Source organism: Xenopus tropicalis, chromosome 10 (genome assembly GCF_000004195.4).
Source record: "Xenopus tropicalis strain Nigerian chromosome 10, UCB_Xtro_10.0, whole genome shotgun sequence".
Taxonomy (NCBI): Eukaryota; Metazoa; Chordata; class Amphibia; order Anura; family Pipidae; genus Xenopus; species Xenopus tropicalis.
The window spans coordinates 19,778,847-19,794,616 of record NC_030686.2 but is presented as its reverse complement, the minus strand read 5'-3'; the positions used below and the strand labels follow the sequence as shown (position 1 = coordinate 19,794,616).

The window sequence follows — 15,770 nt, the reverse complement described above, 5'->3', positions numbered from 1 at the left end:
CATGTTTGGTATAATTTTGATCGCCCACATATAGGTTAAAACAATCCCCTACTGGCAAGTACCAATATTATATGAAAAGAAACTGGCATGAGAGGTACAGCTCTATGGGGGGGGCATGTGACAAGCCCCTGGGCACTCCCTCCTCATGCATACGGTAATGAGGGAGGAGCCCAGCAGGGGGATATAAGGGGCACAGAACCAGGTACTAGTTAGCTCATTCTGGAGGCCTCAACTTAATGTTGGGGGATGGGCTCAGGATTTCCAACGTCTTGCCTCAGAGGGCGCAAAAGGAACTCGGTAATGTACTTTTCTCTGTTTTTATTCCCTTTTATTTTATTTACTGTTTGTATATGTCTCTTTTGTAACATCTTTTTAATACACGGTTTACCCTTGTAATATTAAATATAAAATTTATTAAGTTTTGTCCTTTGGCTCTATAATGATCTCCACGTCCTTTGGATGACTGCTCAGGCCTAACTGTATTAACTGTTTGGGGTGTGTGTGTGTTGAGCAAGGGGGGGGGGGGCAAGTTCTGTGTAGATGCTAATTAACTAGTGGGCTGCTAGCAGGGGGGTGTGTTTGACTGTAATTTTAACCCTGTGGCTGCTAGTGTCCTGTTAAATTAGTGGAAACTAACCCTAACTGCAGTAGGAAAGTTTGTAGGTGATATATTTGTGTAATTAGGTTTACATCTCCTGTTAATGATAGATGGTGGCAGCGAATAGTTATTTGGGGTGGTGGTGTGTTTTGGGTTCTTGATGTTAGTCTAACCTGTGTGAAAGGTGACTGAATGTAACCCCCTTGTTCCCCATCCCGGTTTCAGGCGCGTCTCGTGATAGGGCTCATAAGTCAAGTGCAGGTTTTGTAAATAAGCATACATAGGTGTCTGCACTGTACTAATGAGCCCCAATCAAGGGTGAGGTGATAGGAACCTTAGATTGTAAACTCCACGTATGTCAATAATGATCCTTAAAAAGCGCTATGGAATATGGTGGCCCATATAAATATAAGCTAGCCACTCCCACCCATAAAATCAGAACAACAATTCAGATAGTTATTTTAAAAAAATCCTTTTATTGAAAATCAGTTACAGACTTTGCTTCAAGTGATATTTTGATTTAATGAGAAAACACAGATCAAATCAGCTCAACTGGAATAAGGGTTATCCCTTTTAATTTAAGCAGAGGTAGGAAATGCAATATTTTAGGGTCGGCACCAGCATCCCACACAGATCAACAACCCTATACAAAGCAAAAAACAAGCAGCTGGCACCCGAGATGAACATGACTGGGTAACCAGGAAAGAGCCACCCACAAACCCAACAGTGGTTATTCCTTATAGGCGTATTCATTAAATAATCAATATACTGACACAATGCTGTGTTCCCATCTTTCAAGCACATTGCTACTGTATAACAGTAGACAGAGCTAAAGGAAGCAGATTTGGGCTCAGACTTTTTGTTTCTTTGCGCCCTAGGGAAACTACTGACAGAAAGCAAGTTATTGAGAAGGGAAAGGATGCTTGTGATACATGCCTAAAGCCTTCAGAGCTTTTGGAAAATTTTGTGCAGACCTATTTAGTGTGTTGCAGGGGTGCTTGCAATTAGAAGGGCTCATTCTTGATGAAGCGGCTGAACACAACAAATGCAGCATTTGGTTTGTCTGTTGGTACCATGTGACCAGCTCCCTGTGAACCAATCACAACAGTTGTTAGAGTAGATACTATGCTAGAGGCATACGGAGGAAGGAAGGAAGACAGACAGACCAAGAAAGTAATGAAGGGTCATGTTTTCCAGTACTAGCTGTATACTATACTGGCAACATAATGGGAGAAAGGAAGGACAAAGAATTGGCTTGAAAAAGCCAACGCAGAATATAAAATAGTCAAGGAGGAAGAATGAAGGCAGTGCTTAAAATACACTTTAGCCCTCTTGGCTGACATACCTTGATGGTTAGGAAGGAAAGGTTAGAAAACTCCTTTACAAAGCCACCAATCTGCTGCTGCTGTTCCCCCTCCTTATATAACCAGGGTCGACGCTGTACCTGTAACTATAAGCCAGATGTGTATGTGATATAGGTAGCCCGTGGCCGAACTCTAGAAACATCTACAGTTAGGTCTATAAATATTTGGACAGACACAACTGTTTTCTAATTTTGTTTCTGTACACAATGAATTTTAAATAAAACAACACAGACTCTCAGCTTTAATTTAGTGGGGTGAACAAAACGATTGCATAAAAATTTGAGGCAACTAAAGCATTTTTAACAAAATCCCTTTATTTCAGGGGCTCAAAAGTAATTGGACAAATTAAATAACTGGAAATAAAATGTTCATTTCTAATACTTGGTTGAAAACCCTTTGCTGGCAATGACAGCCTGAAGTCTTGAACTCATGGACATCACCATGAGTGATGCTCACCTTTTTAATGCTCTACCAGGCCTTTACCGTAGCAGCTTTCAGTTGCTGTTAGTTTGTTGGCCTTTCTGTCAGAAGTTTAGTCTTCAACAAGTGAAATGCATGCTTAACTGGGTTAAGATCAAGTGACTGACTTGGCCATTCAAGAATTTTCCACTTCTTTGCTTTGATAAACTCCTGGGTGGCTTTGGCTGTGTGTTTTGGGTCACTGTCTGTATCATGAAACGCCACCCAATCAATTTGACTGCATTTAGCTGGATTTGAGCAGACAGTATGTCTTTGAACACCTCAAAATTCATTCGGCTGCTTCTGTCCTGTGTCACATCATCAATAAACACTAGTGTCCCAGTGCCACTGGCAGCCACCGTGTTTTATAGATGATGTGGTATGCTTTGGATAATGAGCTGTTCCACGCCATCTCCATACTTTTTCCTTGCCATCATTCTGGTATAGGTTGATCTTGGTTTCATCTGTCCAAAAAATGATTTTCCAGAACTGTGCTGGCTTTTTTAGACGTTCTTTAGCAAAGTCCAATTTAGCCTTTCTATTCTTGAGGCTTATGAGAGGCTTGCACCTTGCAGTGCACCCTCTGTATTTACTTTCATGCAGTCTTCTCTTTATGGTAGACTTGAATATTGATACGCCTACCCCCTGGAGAGTGTTGTTCACTTGGTTGGCTGTTGTGAAGGGGTTTCTCTTCACCATGGAAATTATTCTATGATCATCCACCACTGTTGTTTTCCGTGGACGTCCAGGTCTTTTTGCATTGCCACCATTGTCACCAGTGCTTACTTTCTTTCTCAGGATGTACCCAACTGTAGACTTTGCCACTCCCAATATTGTAGCAATTTCTCGGATCGGTTTTTCCTATTTTTGCAGCTTAAGGAAGGCTTCTTTCATCTGCATGGAGAGCTCCTTTGACTGCACAGCAAAATCTTCCACATGCAAGCACCACAACTCAAATCAACTCCAGGCCTTTTATCTGCTTAATTGATAATGACATAACAACGACCTTGCCAACACCTGCCCATGAAATAGCCTTGGAGTCAATTGTCCAATTACTTTTGAGCCCTTGAAATGAAAGGATTGTGTTAATAAAATGCTTTAGTGGCCTCACATTTTTATGCAATCGTTTTGTTCACCCCACTGAATTAAAGCTGAAAGTCTGCACTTCAACTTCATCTGAGTTGTTTCATTTAAAATTCATTGTGGTAATGTACAGAACCAAAATTAGAAAAATAGTTGTCACTGTCCAAATATTTATGGAGTGAACTGTATACCCGTAACATCTCACTTCAGTGGAAAACGCCAGAATACAAAGGGAAATAAACTAGACAAATTTATCAAGAATGGCTCATACTCAATGTAACGTTTGAGTCATGAATATAAGTCCTGTGAGGACACATTTAACAGCAGGGTACACTGTCCCTCCACAGCAGTGAAACCGATCAGTGAACAGCTTCTCTGAAATCTTTCAATACCAGCCACACTGGTTGTCCAGAGGTTAATAGTAAGGCAGCAACATCTCCTTAATCACTTAGATTACCTTCTCCGGTAACCCACTCGGCCCCCTCCCTCAGGAATTTGCTTTGGTTGTTGGCTTGTGGGCATGCTCAGTTGTTCTAAAATCAGATTACTAAACACGCCCCCAGTCTAGCAGCCAGTGAAGAGATGGCATTGCAGGTTCCCATAGAAACTCAGCTCTAGCTGTCTGCTTCAATTTTTTTCTCCTGAGCTCAGCTCAAACAAAGCAGAACTTTTATCAAAGACAGTTCTGCCTGTGTGAGCCTGCATTCTTGATGAAATGTTCCCTGAAAAAGGGTCTGTGTGTGTGTATGCTGTTTATAGATTTAAATGTATCTAATTATGTATCAGAGGAAAAATGGCCACCGGGTGAAAGCTGCTATTTGCTTTAGGAAAATGTGATGGTGCTAGCAAGCGTAGGGGATATATGCAGTACAAATGATGCCATTTGGGTGGGGGAGTCGTGCCCAGCTGATATACATTGTAGGCAAGTGTTGGCTTTACATGTCCTTTAAGCGTGTGCATGTAATACTCTTACCTTCTGTTGCAGAGAGTCCACAAACCACTGGTCTCCCAGGAAGTTACAAGCCATATCCACATCTCCATTATAAACCAAGATTCTGTATTTCTGCAGAAGAGAGAATGGTCTGTGAGCAGATTATAGGTGCCATTTCCCTCCCTAATACTAGAATAACTTTTGCAATTACATCCATTCCAGCTTAAGGGACTGTTAACAACACCCCCCATATTTTGGGCTTCAGAAATACAAATAAAATATCCCAGCATGTATCTTACCATGGTACTGAGTAACTTCAGGTACTGGTCCTTCATGCTCTGATATACACGCCCATAGGCACTGTACACATCATAGCTGCAAGAAAAAAACAAAAAACAGATGTTACAAAAGTGTGTTAGAAGGACTAACATTGTCTATACATGCCCCCCAATGTTACTCACTAGCATTTGTAAACAGGTGGAAAAACTGCTGTGTGCCATAGGCCTTAAGTATGCCAGTTCTTTAAATACATTTAAACTTTAAAGGATCATGTTCCAGTTCTTTAAAAATTCTGTCCTGCTGAGACCTTAATATATGCAATATCCCACTCCAAAAGATATTACTGTGCTCTCCCCATTCCTTTCCTTACCTGCAGACCTCCCACTGCTGCACACTTGAAGGAATGTGAAGAGCTAGCCTCACAAGCCCGTTGTTCAGGAAGGTACGGGAAGCTGTGCTATTTACACATGGGGGGTCCATTCGTATCGGTTTCTGTACAAGTGAAAGGGATAGCAGCTTCTGTGCCAGAGAGAGAAAGCAAAGCAAGTGGAAATCAGTTTCCACTACTAAAATCTGGTGAGTTCCATTTATTGTACAGCGCTGCAGAATACATTAATTATAGCTCCAATTTGGTAAATAACCCACAACATCCACTTACAGTAAAATATGGGGGTAGGGGTAATGCATTCTGGGAGTCATATAATAATGTAATAAATTGGCACACATCTTTTGCATGCTTGATCCACAAATTATTTAGTGGAAACTGCATGGCTGCAGGCGACAGAGACACAGGGGAATTAAGGAAAGTAACAAACACTAAAAGAAAAAGAACTTCATGTAAACATTTCATTTTCTAGCACAGAACAAGGATTTTCTACTGAAATAAAAACACCCATTAAAAGTACCTCCTACTCCCTTGCAGTGGGTTGACACATTTAAATACCTGGGTATCCAAATAAGTAAAGAGCTGAGCGACTTCATCCCCAACAACTTAGACCCCATTCTTAAAGCCATGAAAGAGAAGCTGCTGGTGTGGGCCAATCTCCCCCTATCCATCTGGGGTAAAATCAATCTGTTAAAAATGATATTCCTTCCTAAATTTCTCTATATTTTCCACAACTCACCTATTTCCATTCCACCCAAATTTTTTGCCTCTCTAGATAAAGCACAGACTGCCTTTCTGTGGGCCAACAAACCTCCCAGATTTTCCAGAGCCAAACTTAGAGCACCAATCACGGAAGGCGGTCTAGGTCTCCCACATTGGCAATTTTACTTCCTAGCAGCACAGGTCTATTACGTCCAATGGTGGTTCTCCCCAGATCTCACTAATCCCAATGTTCCACTCCAGGCAACCCTAGCTAGCTCAATGGAGTCTCTGAAGTATATCCCATTTCGTAAACCATTAGATATGCAAACCAACCACCCAGTCATTGTGACACCCTACAAAGCATGGCAAAAGATACTACAATTATACAAATTGAAACCTCCAATCCTATCACCGGGCCTGCCATTGTGGGGAAACTCCTACTTACCCAACTTCCAACAAATTGCCCCATACCGGGTGTGGCCACACTGGGGCATACATACACTGGGAGATGTGACCAATGCTGGGGCCCTGCTACCTAGGAGCCAGATCAAACACATAGATACTGGAGACCTATTACCCTGGTTCTCATACTTACAACTCCAACAGGCCTTCCGACACCAATTCCAAAGAACCATAGTCCCCTTTGTGCTTACTAAGCTTGAAACCACCCTTCGAAACCCCTCCCCCAAAAAGCTGATCACCACAGTATACTCTCTGCTCCTCTCTACGCTCCAATTGCCCTTTCTCACAGCCCAAAAAGCTTGGTGCCAAGACATATCGGAGCTGAACAATGAAGACTGGGAGGAAGCGACAGACAGGGCCTATGACTACTTGATCTCTACAAGAGACAAACTAATCCAATTCAAAATCATTCATAAACTCCACCTGACCCCCTTACGGTTATATCGAATGGGAATTCGTGATTCGTCTCAGTGCCCTAAATGTGGTGCCCCTGAAGCCGACTATTATCACCTAATGTGGTTATGCCCACAAATCCACTACTTTTGGGACCAGGTCCTTGACCACATCCAAAATGCAACATCTTTACCTAAAATACTCGATCCCAAGATTTGTTTATTTGGCATTATAGATGATATTATTCCTAAATCAGCATCGCGCACCCTCTTTAGAACATTATTGTTTTATGCCAGGAAATGTATCCTCTTGCAATGGATGGCACACTCTCCCCCGACAGTCCCTACTTGGCTCAATTTACTTAAAGCCCTTCTGCCACTGATACAACTCACTTACACAGCAAGGGGATGCCCCCAAAAATATGACAAAGTATGGGGAGGATGGGTCGAGGCTATGGAATAGCATCACATAATCTTGTCCCAAAGAATCCGAACCCCACTGAGAACCCCAGAGTCCACTTCACCCTCTCTGACGGAAGCCTTAACATTACCTTGAGTAGGTTGTTACTGATTATATAAGTCAATGTACTGTATATATCCTGACATGAACAGAATTCGCTTGTAGAACCAATGTCATTATGTTTAATGTTGTTTTATGTTACAAATGCATAAATAAAAACCTTTGAAAAGAAAAAAAAAAAAAAAAAAAAAAAGTACCTACCTTGTTCCAGTGTTTGAGTAGCTGAGGAGAAATCATTCCTGGATGATACACTGTTACATGATCACCATTATCCCTGCACAGAAGGACAACCAGCATTTAGCAGGTTTTTTTTTGCCTAACATTTTATAAAAAAGAAGTAAATCGTCATTCACCATTCTAAACATCAAAATACAGGAATTAATTACCTGACCTCCCCAGGGGCCCCTCCAGTACAGGACTCATAAAGATTGTAGATATTCAGTCCTGTACTGTACACATCATGCATGGCTTCTTGTACCTAGAAATACAGAAGGAACATACTGGTGGCCATATTTGTTCTGCCTAATTCCTGTATAATCCTAGGGACAAACAAACTCACTTGTTCTACCACTCTGCAAATATCCTTTCAGCCTATTAGACCCTGTGACAGTTTATACAGACTGATCTATTGCATTTTACCTAATTCCCAGAAGTACACTCTTACCAAGAGGGAGCAGTTTCCATCTGGATTGTTATAGAACTGGCAAGGTCCCTTTGCGCAGCAATACCTCTGTAATCCAGACCACAGCCTGCAGAAAGGGGAAAATAACATTTAAAGATCAAACACCACAAAGATGGAGCCTTGGATCTAGGTTAATGAACATGGCCTACAGAGACAAGACACAACTGGCAAGTGGTTGCATTTAAGAGAGATGGTGTGGAATTAATAAAGCTGGCACAGGTTATAACAAGGAGAATGTTTGTAAAACCAGCCAGATGCTTATGGCATAGCTGAGAAACATAATTTTGGCTATAAGAGAATTAGAAAGAGATGGGAACATTATGCAATGAGCTCTGAGTGCAGTTTAAGCAACACACATCTTGCCAATGGGAGTGAGTTATTATATTCCATGGAACATCCAACTAAAGGAGTTCAGTTAAAACATATGAATAAACATAGGATGCAGAATGTCCATGATTGTTTTTTTTTTTTTAGGGGGGGTTGACACCACAAACACTTATGGTAAACAGAAAAAAAATATAGGAAGGTTCCTTACTGGCTGCCCAAAATCCCATGGTAATAAGCAAAGAAAATCAACGAGTTGTCATTATTCTCATAGCTGCTTAGTCCGTTGCCCACAGCTATCCCCTTAAAAAAAAACAAAAAAAAAAGAGTTGCAGGCAAATTATTACTTGAATCTACTTATCTATAGCTGCACACACAGATATAAGTGGAGAGATAAACAGCAGCACTGAAAATTGCAATGTGTCTTTTTTAGGGATTCACCGAATCCAGGATTCTGTTTGGTATTCGGCCAAGATTCAGCCTTTTTTAGCAGGGTCCGGTTTCAGCCGATTCAACAGTCCTGGCCAAACCGAACCCTAATTAACCCTATTAGCATAAATAAGCATTCAGACGAGTTAAATGTTAGGGGGGAAAAACATTTTCACTGCACACTGTACGCAAGGCGATTTTTACCATTTCCGGATCCTAATTAGCATATGCTAATATTAGTATAAATTAGCATTTGCTTCCTGAGAAATGCAGTACGGCTCTCACCTTAAGATTTATACTGGAGTCCTGAGAAACCTCCACAGCCAGTGAGGGCACGTACACTCCCCCGTAGCTCTCCCCCGTAATGTAAAAGTCATTTTTACTGAACTGAGGATACAGCTGGAAAAACTGCTTCAATGCCAGATAGTTATTGTGAGCAACCTAAGGGAGAGAACAGAAGAAGTAAGAGAGGAGATAACACTTTGAGTTTAAAAAAAAACACAGTCTTCCCATTATACCTCTGAATCATTTGTCTTGTAGTTTTTATCATCAGAGTATGAGAAGCCCACACCAGCCGGAGCCTCCAGGTACAGAACATTGGCAATCTGAAAAACAGATTGAGAGAGATGCAGTACCACCACCACTACACATACAGCAGATGCCGTTGTGCAAGAGGGAACAAAGCAAGTTACACTTTCTATCAGTTATATAACAGACAGGTTTTAATTCTGCTTTTAAAGTGCATCATGTAATTAAATGGAAAGCTCACATTTAAATTGACTGGGGTCACTGTCCCTAACCCCCTAAACAAAAATTCAGAAATGTCTGGAAAGAGGTTAAACATTAGTCCATACTTCAAAATGAACACTGTACATCATAGTTCTAAAATTAATGTTAAAGGAGCAGTTCAGTATAAAAATAAACCTGGGTAAAATATATTGTCTGTGCAAAATAAAACATATTTGCAATATAGTTAGTTAGGCAAAAATGTAATCTATTAAGGCTGGAGTGAGCAGATGCCAAACATAATAGCCAGAACTTTACTTCCTGCTTTCAGATCTCTAACCTTAGTCAGTGACTTTAGTGGGGGGGCACATGGGACATAACTGTTCAGCAAGCAGGTCAGATTAATCAAATTCATTTTTTAGACTCTTTAGACTTTTAAATGGGGTTTATTGACCCCAGCAGCCAAAAAACTATTGCTCTGTGAGGCAACAAATATATTGTTATTGTTACTTTTTTATAACTTATGTTTCTATATAGGCCCTCATCTATTCATATTCCAAACCACTTCCTGACCCCAGCAACCAGATAGCAGCTATCTGATAACTGTTGGAAAGAAAAAGTAAGTCAAAAAATGAAAATAATTAAAAATTAAGGCCAACTGCAAATTGTCTCAGAAAACCACTCTCAATCTAAAGGTTAATTTAAAGGTGAACTACCTCTTTAAGATAAGGTAAAATTTTATATTCTCTGGGGAGAATGCATATTTTCACAATATAAAAATAGAGTGAGATTTTGGGGTGAAGGCATCTTTGCTGTTCTTAATATTTTTGGAACAATGGCTGGGTGGCAATACACTGGTAATTTTCTATACCTGGCAACTTATGTTATGTGGTAAAAGGGGGCCCAAACAAAGCTTGGGACTGAAAGGAGGACTGAAACTCAAAAAAAATTCCAATATATATATATATATATATATATATATACAGTGGTGTGAAAAACTATTTGCCCCCTTCCTGATTTCTTATTCTTTTGCATGTTTGTCACACTTAAATGTTTCTGCTCATCAAAAACCGTTAACTATTAGTCAAAGATAACATCATTGAACACAAAATGCAGTTTTTAAATGAAGGTTTACGTTATTAAGGGAGAAAAAAAACTCCAAATCTACATGGCCCTGTGTGAAAAAGTGATTGCCCCCCTTGTTAAAAAATAACTGTGGTTTATCAATTTCAATTTTCAATTTCAATATCAATTTCTGTAGTCACCCCCAGGCCTGATTACTGCCACACCTGTTTCAATCAAGAAATCACTTAAATAGGAGCTACCTGACACAGAGAAGTAGACCAAAAGCACCTCAAAAGCTAGACATCATGCCAAGATCCAAAGAAATTCAGGAACAAATGAGAACAAAAGTAATTGAGATCTATCAGTCTGGTAAAGGTTATAAAGCCATTTCTAAAGCTTTGGGACTCCAGCGAACCACAGTGAGAGCCATTATCCACAAATGGCAAAAACCTGGAACAGTGGTGAACCTTCCCAGGAGTGGCCGGCCGACCAAAATTACCCCAAGAGCGCAGAGACAACTCATCCGAGAGGCCACAAAAGACCCCAGGACAACATCTAAAGAACTGCAGGCCTCACTTGCCTCAATTAAGGTCAGTGTTCACGACTCCACCATAAGAAAGAGACTGGGCAAAAACGGCCTGCATGGCAGATTTCCAAGGCGCAAACCACTTTTAAGCAAAAAGAACATTATGGCTTGTCTCAATTTTGCTAAAAAACATCTCAATGATTGCCAAGACTTTTGGGAAAATACCTTGTGGACCGACGAGACAAAAGTTGAACTTTTTGGAAGGTGCGTGTCCCATTAGATCTGGCGTAAAAGTAACACAGCATTTCAGAAAAAGAACATCATACCAACAGTAAAATATGGTGGTGGTAGTGTGATGGTCTGGGGTTGTTTTGCTGCTTCAGGACCTGGAAGGCTTGCTGTGATAGATGGAACCATGAATTCTACTGTCTACCAAAAAATCCTGAAGGAGAATGTCCGGCCATCTGTTCGTCAACTCAAGCTGAAGCGATCTTGGGTGCTGCAGCAGGACAATGACCCAAAACACACCAGCAAATCCACCTCTGAATGGCTGAAGAAAAACAAAATGAAGACTTTGGAGTGGCCTAGTCAAAGTCCTGACCTGAATCCTATTGAGATGTTGTGGCATGACCTTAAAAAGGCGGTTCATGCTAGAAAACCCTCAAATAAAGCTGAATTACAACAATTCTGCAAAGATGAGTGGGCCAAAATTCCTCCAGAGCGCTGTAAAAGACTCGTTGCAAGTTATCGCAAACGCTTGATTGCAGTTATTGCTGCTAAGGGTGGCCCAACCAGTTATTAGGTTCAGGGGGCAATTACTTTTTCACACAGGGCCATGTAGGTTTGGATTTTTTTTCTCCCTAAATAATAAAAACCCTCATTTAAAAACTGCATTTTGTGTTTACTTGTGTTATCTTTGACTAATAGTTAAATGTGTTTGATGATCAGAAACATTTTGTGTGACAAACATGCAAAAGAATAAGAAATCAGGAAGGGGGCAAATAGTTTTTCACACCACTGTATATATATATATATATATATTATAAATGAATAAAATTACCTTGTTCCAAGAGTAGTCATTGTACTCCAGAGTAACTCCATCTGGTTGGATCTATTTAAAAAAATGGAAATAATGTGATCAAATAGAATCCCAGCTCTCCTTTAAAAGTAAGTCCATTCTGGATGAAATATTTACCCAGTTGCTGCTAGGCTAATGTCAAACTGGCAGAAACTGCCCATTTAGCCCCTTTCCGCCCAGGATGAGACTGTCGCTGTGAACACGGAGCGGGTTTTGGCATGAAAATGCTTGTGTGGGTTTCGGTGCAAAATCCTTCCAAAGTGTACAGTGACAGGTGGATTGGGGCCTAAATAAGCATTTTCTGTACCAGTGGAAAAAACACTCCGAGCTTTTGCCATAGGCAGCAGTGACAAGTTATTAGGGGGATTATGATCATTACAATTCACTCACAATCCACCAGCAAGAGTGAAAACACTATAGTGTCAAAGCATCTATACAGCTTTTGCCTTTGATGCAAATATTTGCTCCATCAGGCTACTCTAGTCTTCTTTCCTTGCTATCATTTTTACACAGGACCAAGACCCATGCCTACCAGGATAGGATAAAAAGCAGCCAAGGAGTGGGAAGCGGGAAGTGCGAAGAGGAGAGTGATGTACCTTAAAAACCTAGGAAGAACTTTATTTCACTTTCTTGGGGAATTTTTTTGGTGAAACTTATGCACATTCTACCAAATTTCATCATAAGTAGACTTAGAATATATACCCCCTTTTTCGCATGAGTTAATTTTGCACCTTTTTTACTTGAACCAAACTAAATCAGCTCGTGTCACAAAGGGGGGGGGGGTTACATCTTCCCTTGAAAATGTCCAATTAATTCACATTTCCAGTTAAAACACACCAGAAAAGGGCCATGCTCGGTCAGCAGTCCATCCAATGAGCTGCAGCCTGGACCTCCATTTAGCCAGAGAACTAAAGGGTCAGTGCTGGGATCCTTCTGAGACTCCACAAACCTGAAATTAAGCAAAAGCTTAGGAGAGAGACTCACAGACTGTGGATAAGCAAGGGTTTATTCTTGGCCACTCACCAATAATGAAGGTGTTTTCCCTCTGGCACATCGAGAAAGCCTGAATACTGTCGGAAAGATGGCTGCTTAGGCAACCCAGGTAAATAAGTAACCTCATCTGCAGTGTAGCAGGCAACAAGAAAGAGGCCCCCCAGGAGCATGAAGCATTGTAAATAGAGGTCCATCTGAAACCAGGCAGTAGAGAAAGAATAAATAATACGGCTTGGGGTGGCTCAAACAAATTTGTATAGAAACAATTCCTGCAGGTTAGGAGGTTAAAAGAATGCTTTCTGAATGATACAGGAGAGCAGCACAGCTATTATAAATAATAATAATAATAATAATCAGTCTACTCTCCCAAGGGCATTTTGGCTGCACTGTCTCAAATCCACCCCTTGAGACATAAACAGGATGTAATGGACAGGAAAAAGCCTGTCAGGAATGGAGATTGCAACACTCCCATTTGGGCCTTTGAAGGTATCTGCCAGCAGGTTTAATAACAAGCACAAGGGAAGAGATCTGCCAGTATGGGCGCCAAACTCTGTATTGGAGGGAGTCAACAAAAAGGATGGAGGCAGACTGAGGTACTGATGATGTATACTTGACAATTGTTATAGAAGTCGCCATAAGGATACATAAAAGAAACAGCCCCCGCCCTGCCCCAAAACCAGTCTCTACACCAAAGATATACAACTCAATAACACCATAATGCTGACTGCAGCACCCTTGCCCTAAATTATTCCCGCATACCTGCCTTCTTTCTTGTCTCTCTGTTCCACCCAAACTTCCCCCGGCAGCTCGCCCCTCTCACCTCTGCAGGCGCCCAGCAAAACAAACACTTCCTTCTTCTACAGCGCTCTAGAGCTGTCATGTGACAGCAGCAGCTGACTGAAGGTCACATGTTCGCGCTGGGTGTGTCCAACTTTCTTTGTTGTGCGCAGCTATTTTGTTTAGCACTGCGCTGCACTACACTTACCTGGTAATCCATCTACAGTGGCTTCCAAATTAGCATATCAATCAGTGGTGCAGTCTGTTATTTCTCTCCCCCTTCCCTTCTCCTCTCTGAGCTCTCCTACATCCCTCTTTTTGAATTACTTGCTGCCTTTTCCTGTCTCTTTATGCTTTTTGACAGGCAGCCAAAATACTATTGTTCTGAGAGGCTATGTTTATTAAAGGAACAGTAACACCAAAAAAGAAATTCCAATATAATGTCCTGCTGCCCTGCATTGGTATAAGCAGCGTCGGCGCCCCCTACCGCCTCGCGAGCGCGCATGCGCAAACTACCTCCTCCTCCCCTACCGCCGCGCTAACGCGCATGTGCCAAAGTTAAAACTCCCATACGGAGCAGTGGGGAGAGGTCCCCATTGCTCCGTATGGGAACAAAATTTTAAAATTTGCGTGCGGCGGGGCGGCATGCCGCCCCTATGTTTATGCCGCCCTAGGCCCGGGCCTTTGTGGCCTCGCCACAAATCCGGGCCTGGGTATAAGTAAGCAGCTGTGTAGCCATGGGGGTAGCCATTCAAAGGAGAAAAGGCACAGGCACATAGCAGATAACAGATGAAACACTATTGTATTCTACAGAGCTTATCTGTTATCTGCTATGTAACCTGTGCCCTTTCTCCCTTTTTCCAGCCTGAATGGTTGCCCCCGGGGCTACACACCAGCTTATAATATATAAACTATAGTAGAGTTACTGTAGCAAACACACAACTTTTACCAGTGCAGGGCAACAGTACATTATATTTAATTTACTTTAAAACTCTTTAATTTTTTGGTGTTACTGTTCCTTTAAGTACCATATCTCACACAGTTGCTAGTTTAAATATGACCCTAGCAACCAGATAGCTGCATAAATACCAAACTGGAGAGCTGTTAAACAAAAAGCTATATAACTGAAAACTACAAATATTAAATCAAGACCAACTGGAAATTGTCTCAGAATATTACTGTCTACATCATACTAAGGGCAGTGACACACAGGGAGATTAGTCAGCGATTTACATTCTAGCCAGTGGCGACAACAGCCTCGACAAGGAAGATTTGTTGTGCAGCGTCTAATCTCCCTGTGTGTCACTGCCCTAAAAGTTAATTTAAAGGTAAACTAATCCTTTAATGGGTGGGATATGAAAAACAATAGAACAGGAGAACATTTTGTGGTGTCCACTAAGAATTTCACATTAATCTCATATTTTACTAGTTCTGGGCCATTCATGTAACAAATTTAGTTTCTTTTTTAAAGATTCTGTATGATCCATGGATTTAATGGCAGACCTAATAATTGGTATTGCATCTGGCATCTGGCCTTACCGAGACTGATTTACCAACCAAATTTTAGCACCTATGCTAGTATCTCTGTGCTGCTATTTTTATTATTTTGAGTGCTCTTTTGGAGGCTGAGTTGTTATTAGGGCTGTTTTAACCTGTTGGTGAGAAAGGTGAGGTAGGGAGAGATAAATAGTTTCTAATGTCGCCATGGAAGGGTAATGCATAAAAATGAACAACCTAGCAAATAAACATTTGAACACCCATTGGTATGTACCTTAAAGGATGTATTGTTGGGAGTGCTCTGACCACGGATGTGAGCACATGCACTGTCTAGAACTCCCAAACACCCTGGGAAAAAATCCTGAAATACCTACCTATGCGCTATGGAATCGGAGCCAGAAGAACCCTGTTGGGTACCTCTTTCACAAAGGGCTCTGATGGCGCAACACAGAGATCAAAAAAGGGCCTCCGAGGTGGCAGCCCGTTTAGAGAAATATG

At 41.3% G+C, this 15,770-nt stretch overlaps 1 protein-coding gene across 4 annotated transcripts; it reads right to left on the bottom strand.

Annotated features, from left to right (window-relative positions):
* Window positions 1–1,053: 1,053 nt before the first annotated feature.
* ctsa (cathepsin A) lies at window positions 1,054–13,926 on the bottom strand. 4 transcript variants are annotated; one of them, XM_012952532.3, is made up of 15 exons: window positions 13,819–13,926; window positions 13,029–13,192; window positions 12,843–12,954; window positions 11,988–12,038; window positions 9,129–9,215; window positions 8,896–9,051; window positions 8,393–8,484; window positions 7,840–7,924; window positions 7,562–7,653; window positions 7,377–7,449; window positions 5,085–5,233; window positions 4,735–4,810; window positions 4,478–4,567; window positions 1,944–2,048; window positions 1,054–1,686 (listed from the first exon to the last, which is right to left on the bottom strand). In XM_012952532.3, the coding sequence occupies exons 1-15, from the start codon at window positions 13,876–13,878 to the stop codon at window positions 1,603–1,605; spliced, it is 1,476 nt and encodes a 491-aa protein (XP_012807986.1). In that variant the 5' UTR covers window positions 13,879–13,926; the 3' UTR covers window positions 1,054–1,602. The 4 variants fall into 4 exon arrangements, with proteins under 4 accessions (XP_012807986.1, XP_012807987.1, XP_012807985.1 ...); XM_012952533.2 differs by having other exon boundaries at window positions 13,758–13,908; XM_012952531.3 differs by having other exon boundaries at window positions 13,762–13,893.
* Between the last annotated feature and the right edge of the window lie 1,844 nt (window positions 13,927–15,770).

Coding starts and splice junctions, on each gene's coding strand:
- ctsa (XM_012952531.3), bottom strand. CDS start 13,878: ATGACAGCTCTAGAGCGCTGTAGAAGAAGGAAGTGTTTGTTTTGCTGG. Junction 4,811..5,084: donor CAGCAGTGGGAGGTCTGCAG/GTAAGGAAAGGA, acceptor TTTTTCTTGCAG/CTATGATGTGTACAGTGCCT. Junction 4,568..4,734: donor TGAAGTTACTCAGTACCATG/GTAAGATACATG, acceptor TCTCTTCTGCAG/AAATACAGAATCTTGGTTTA.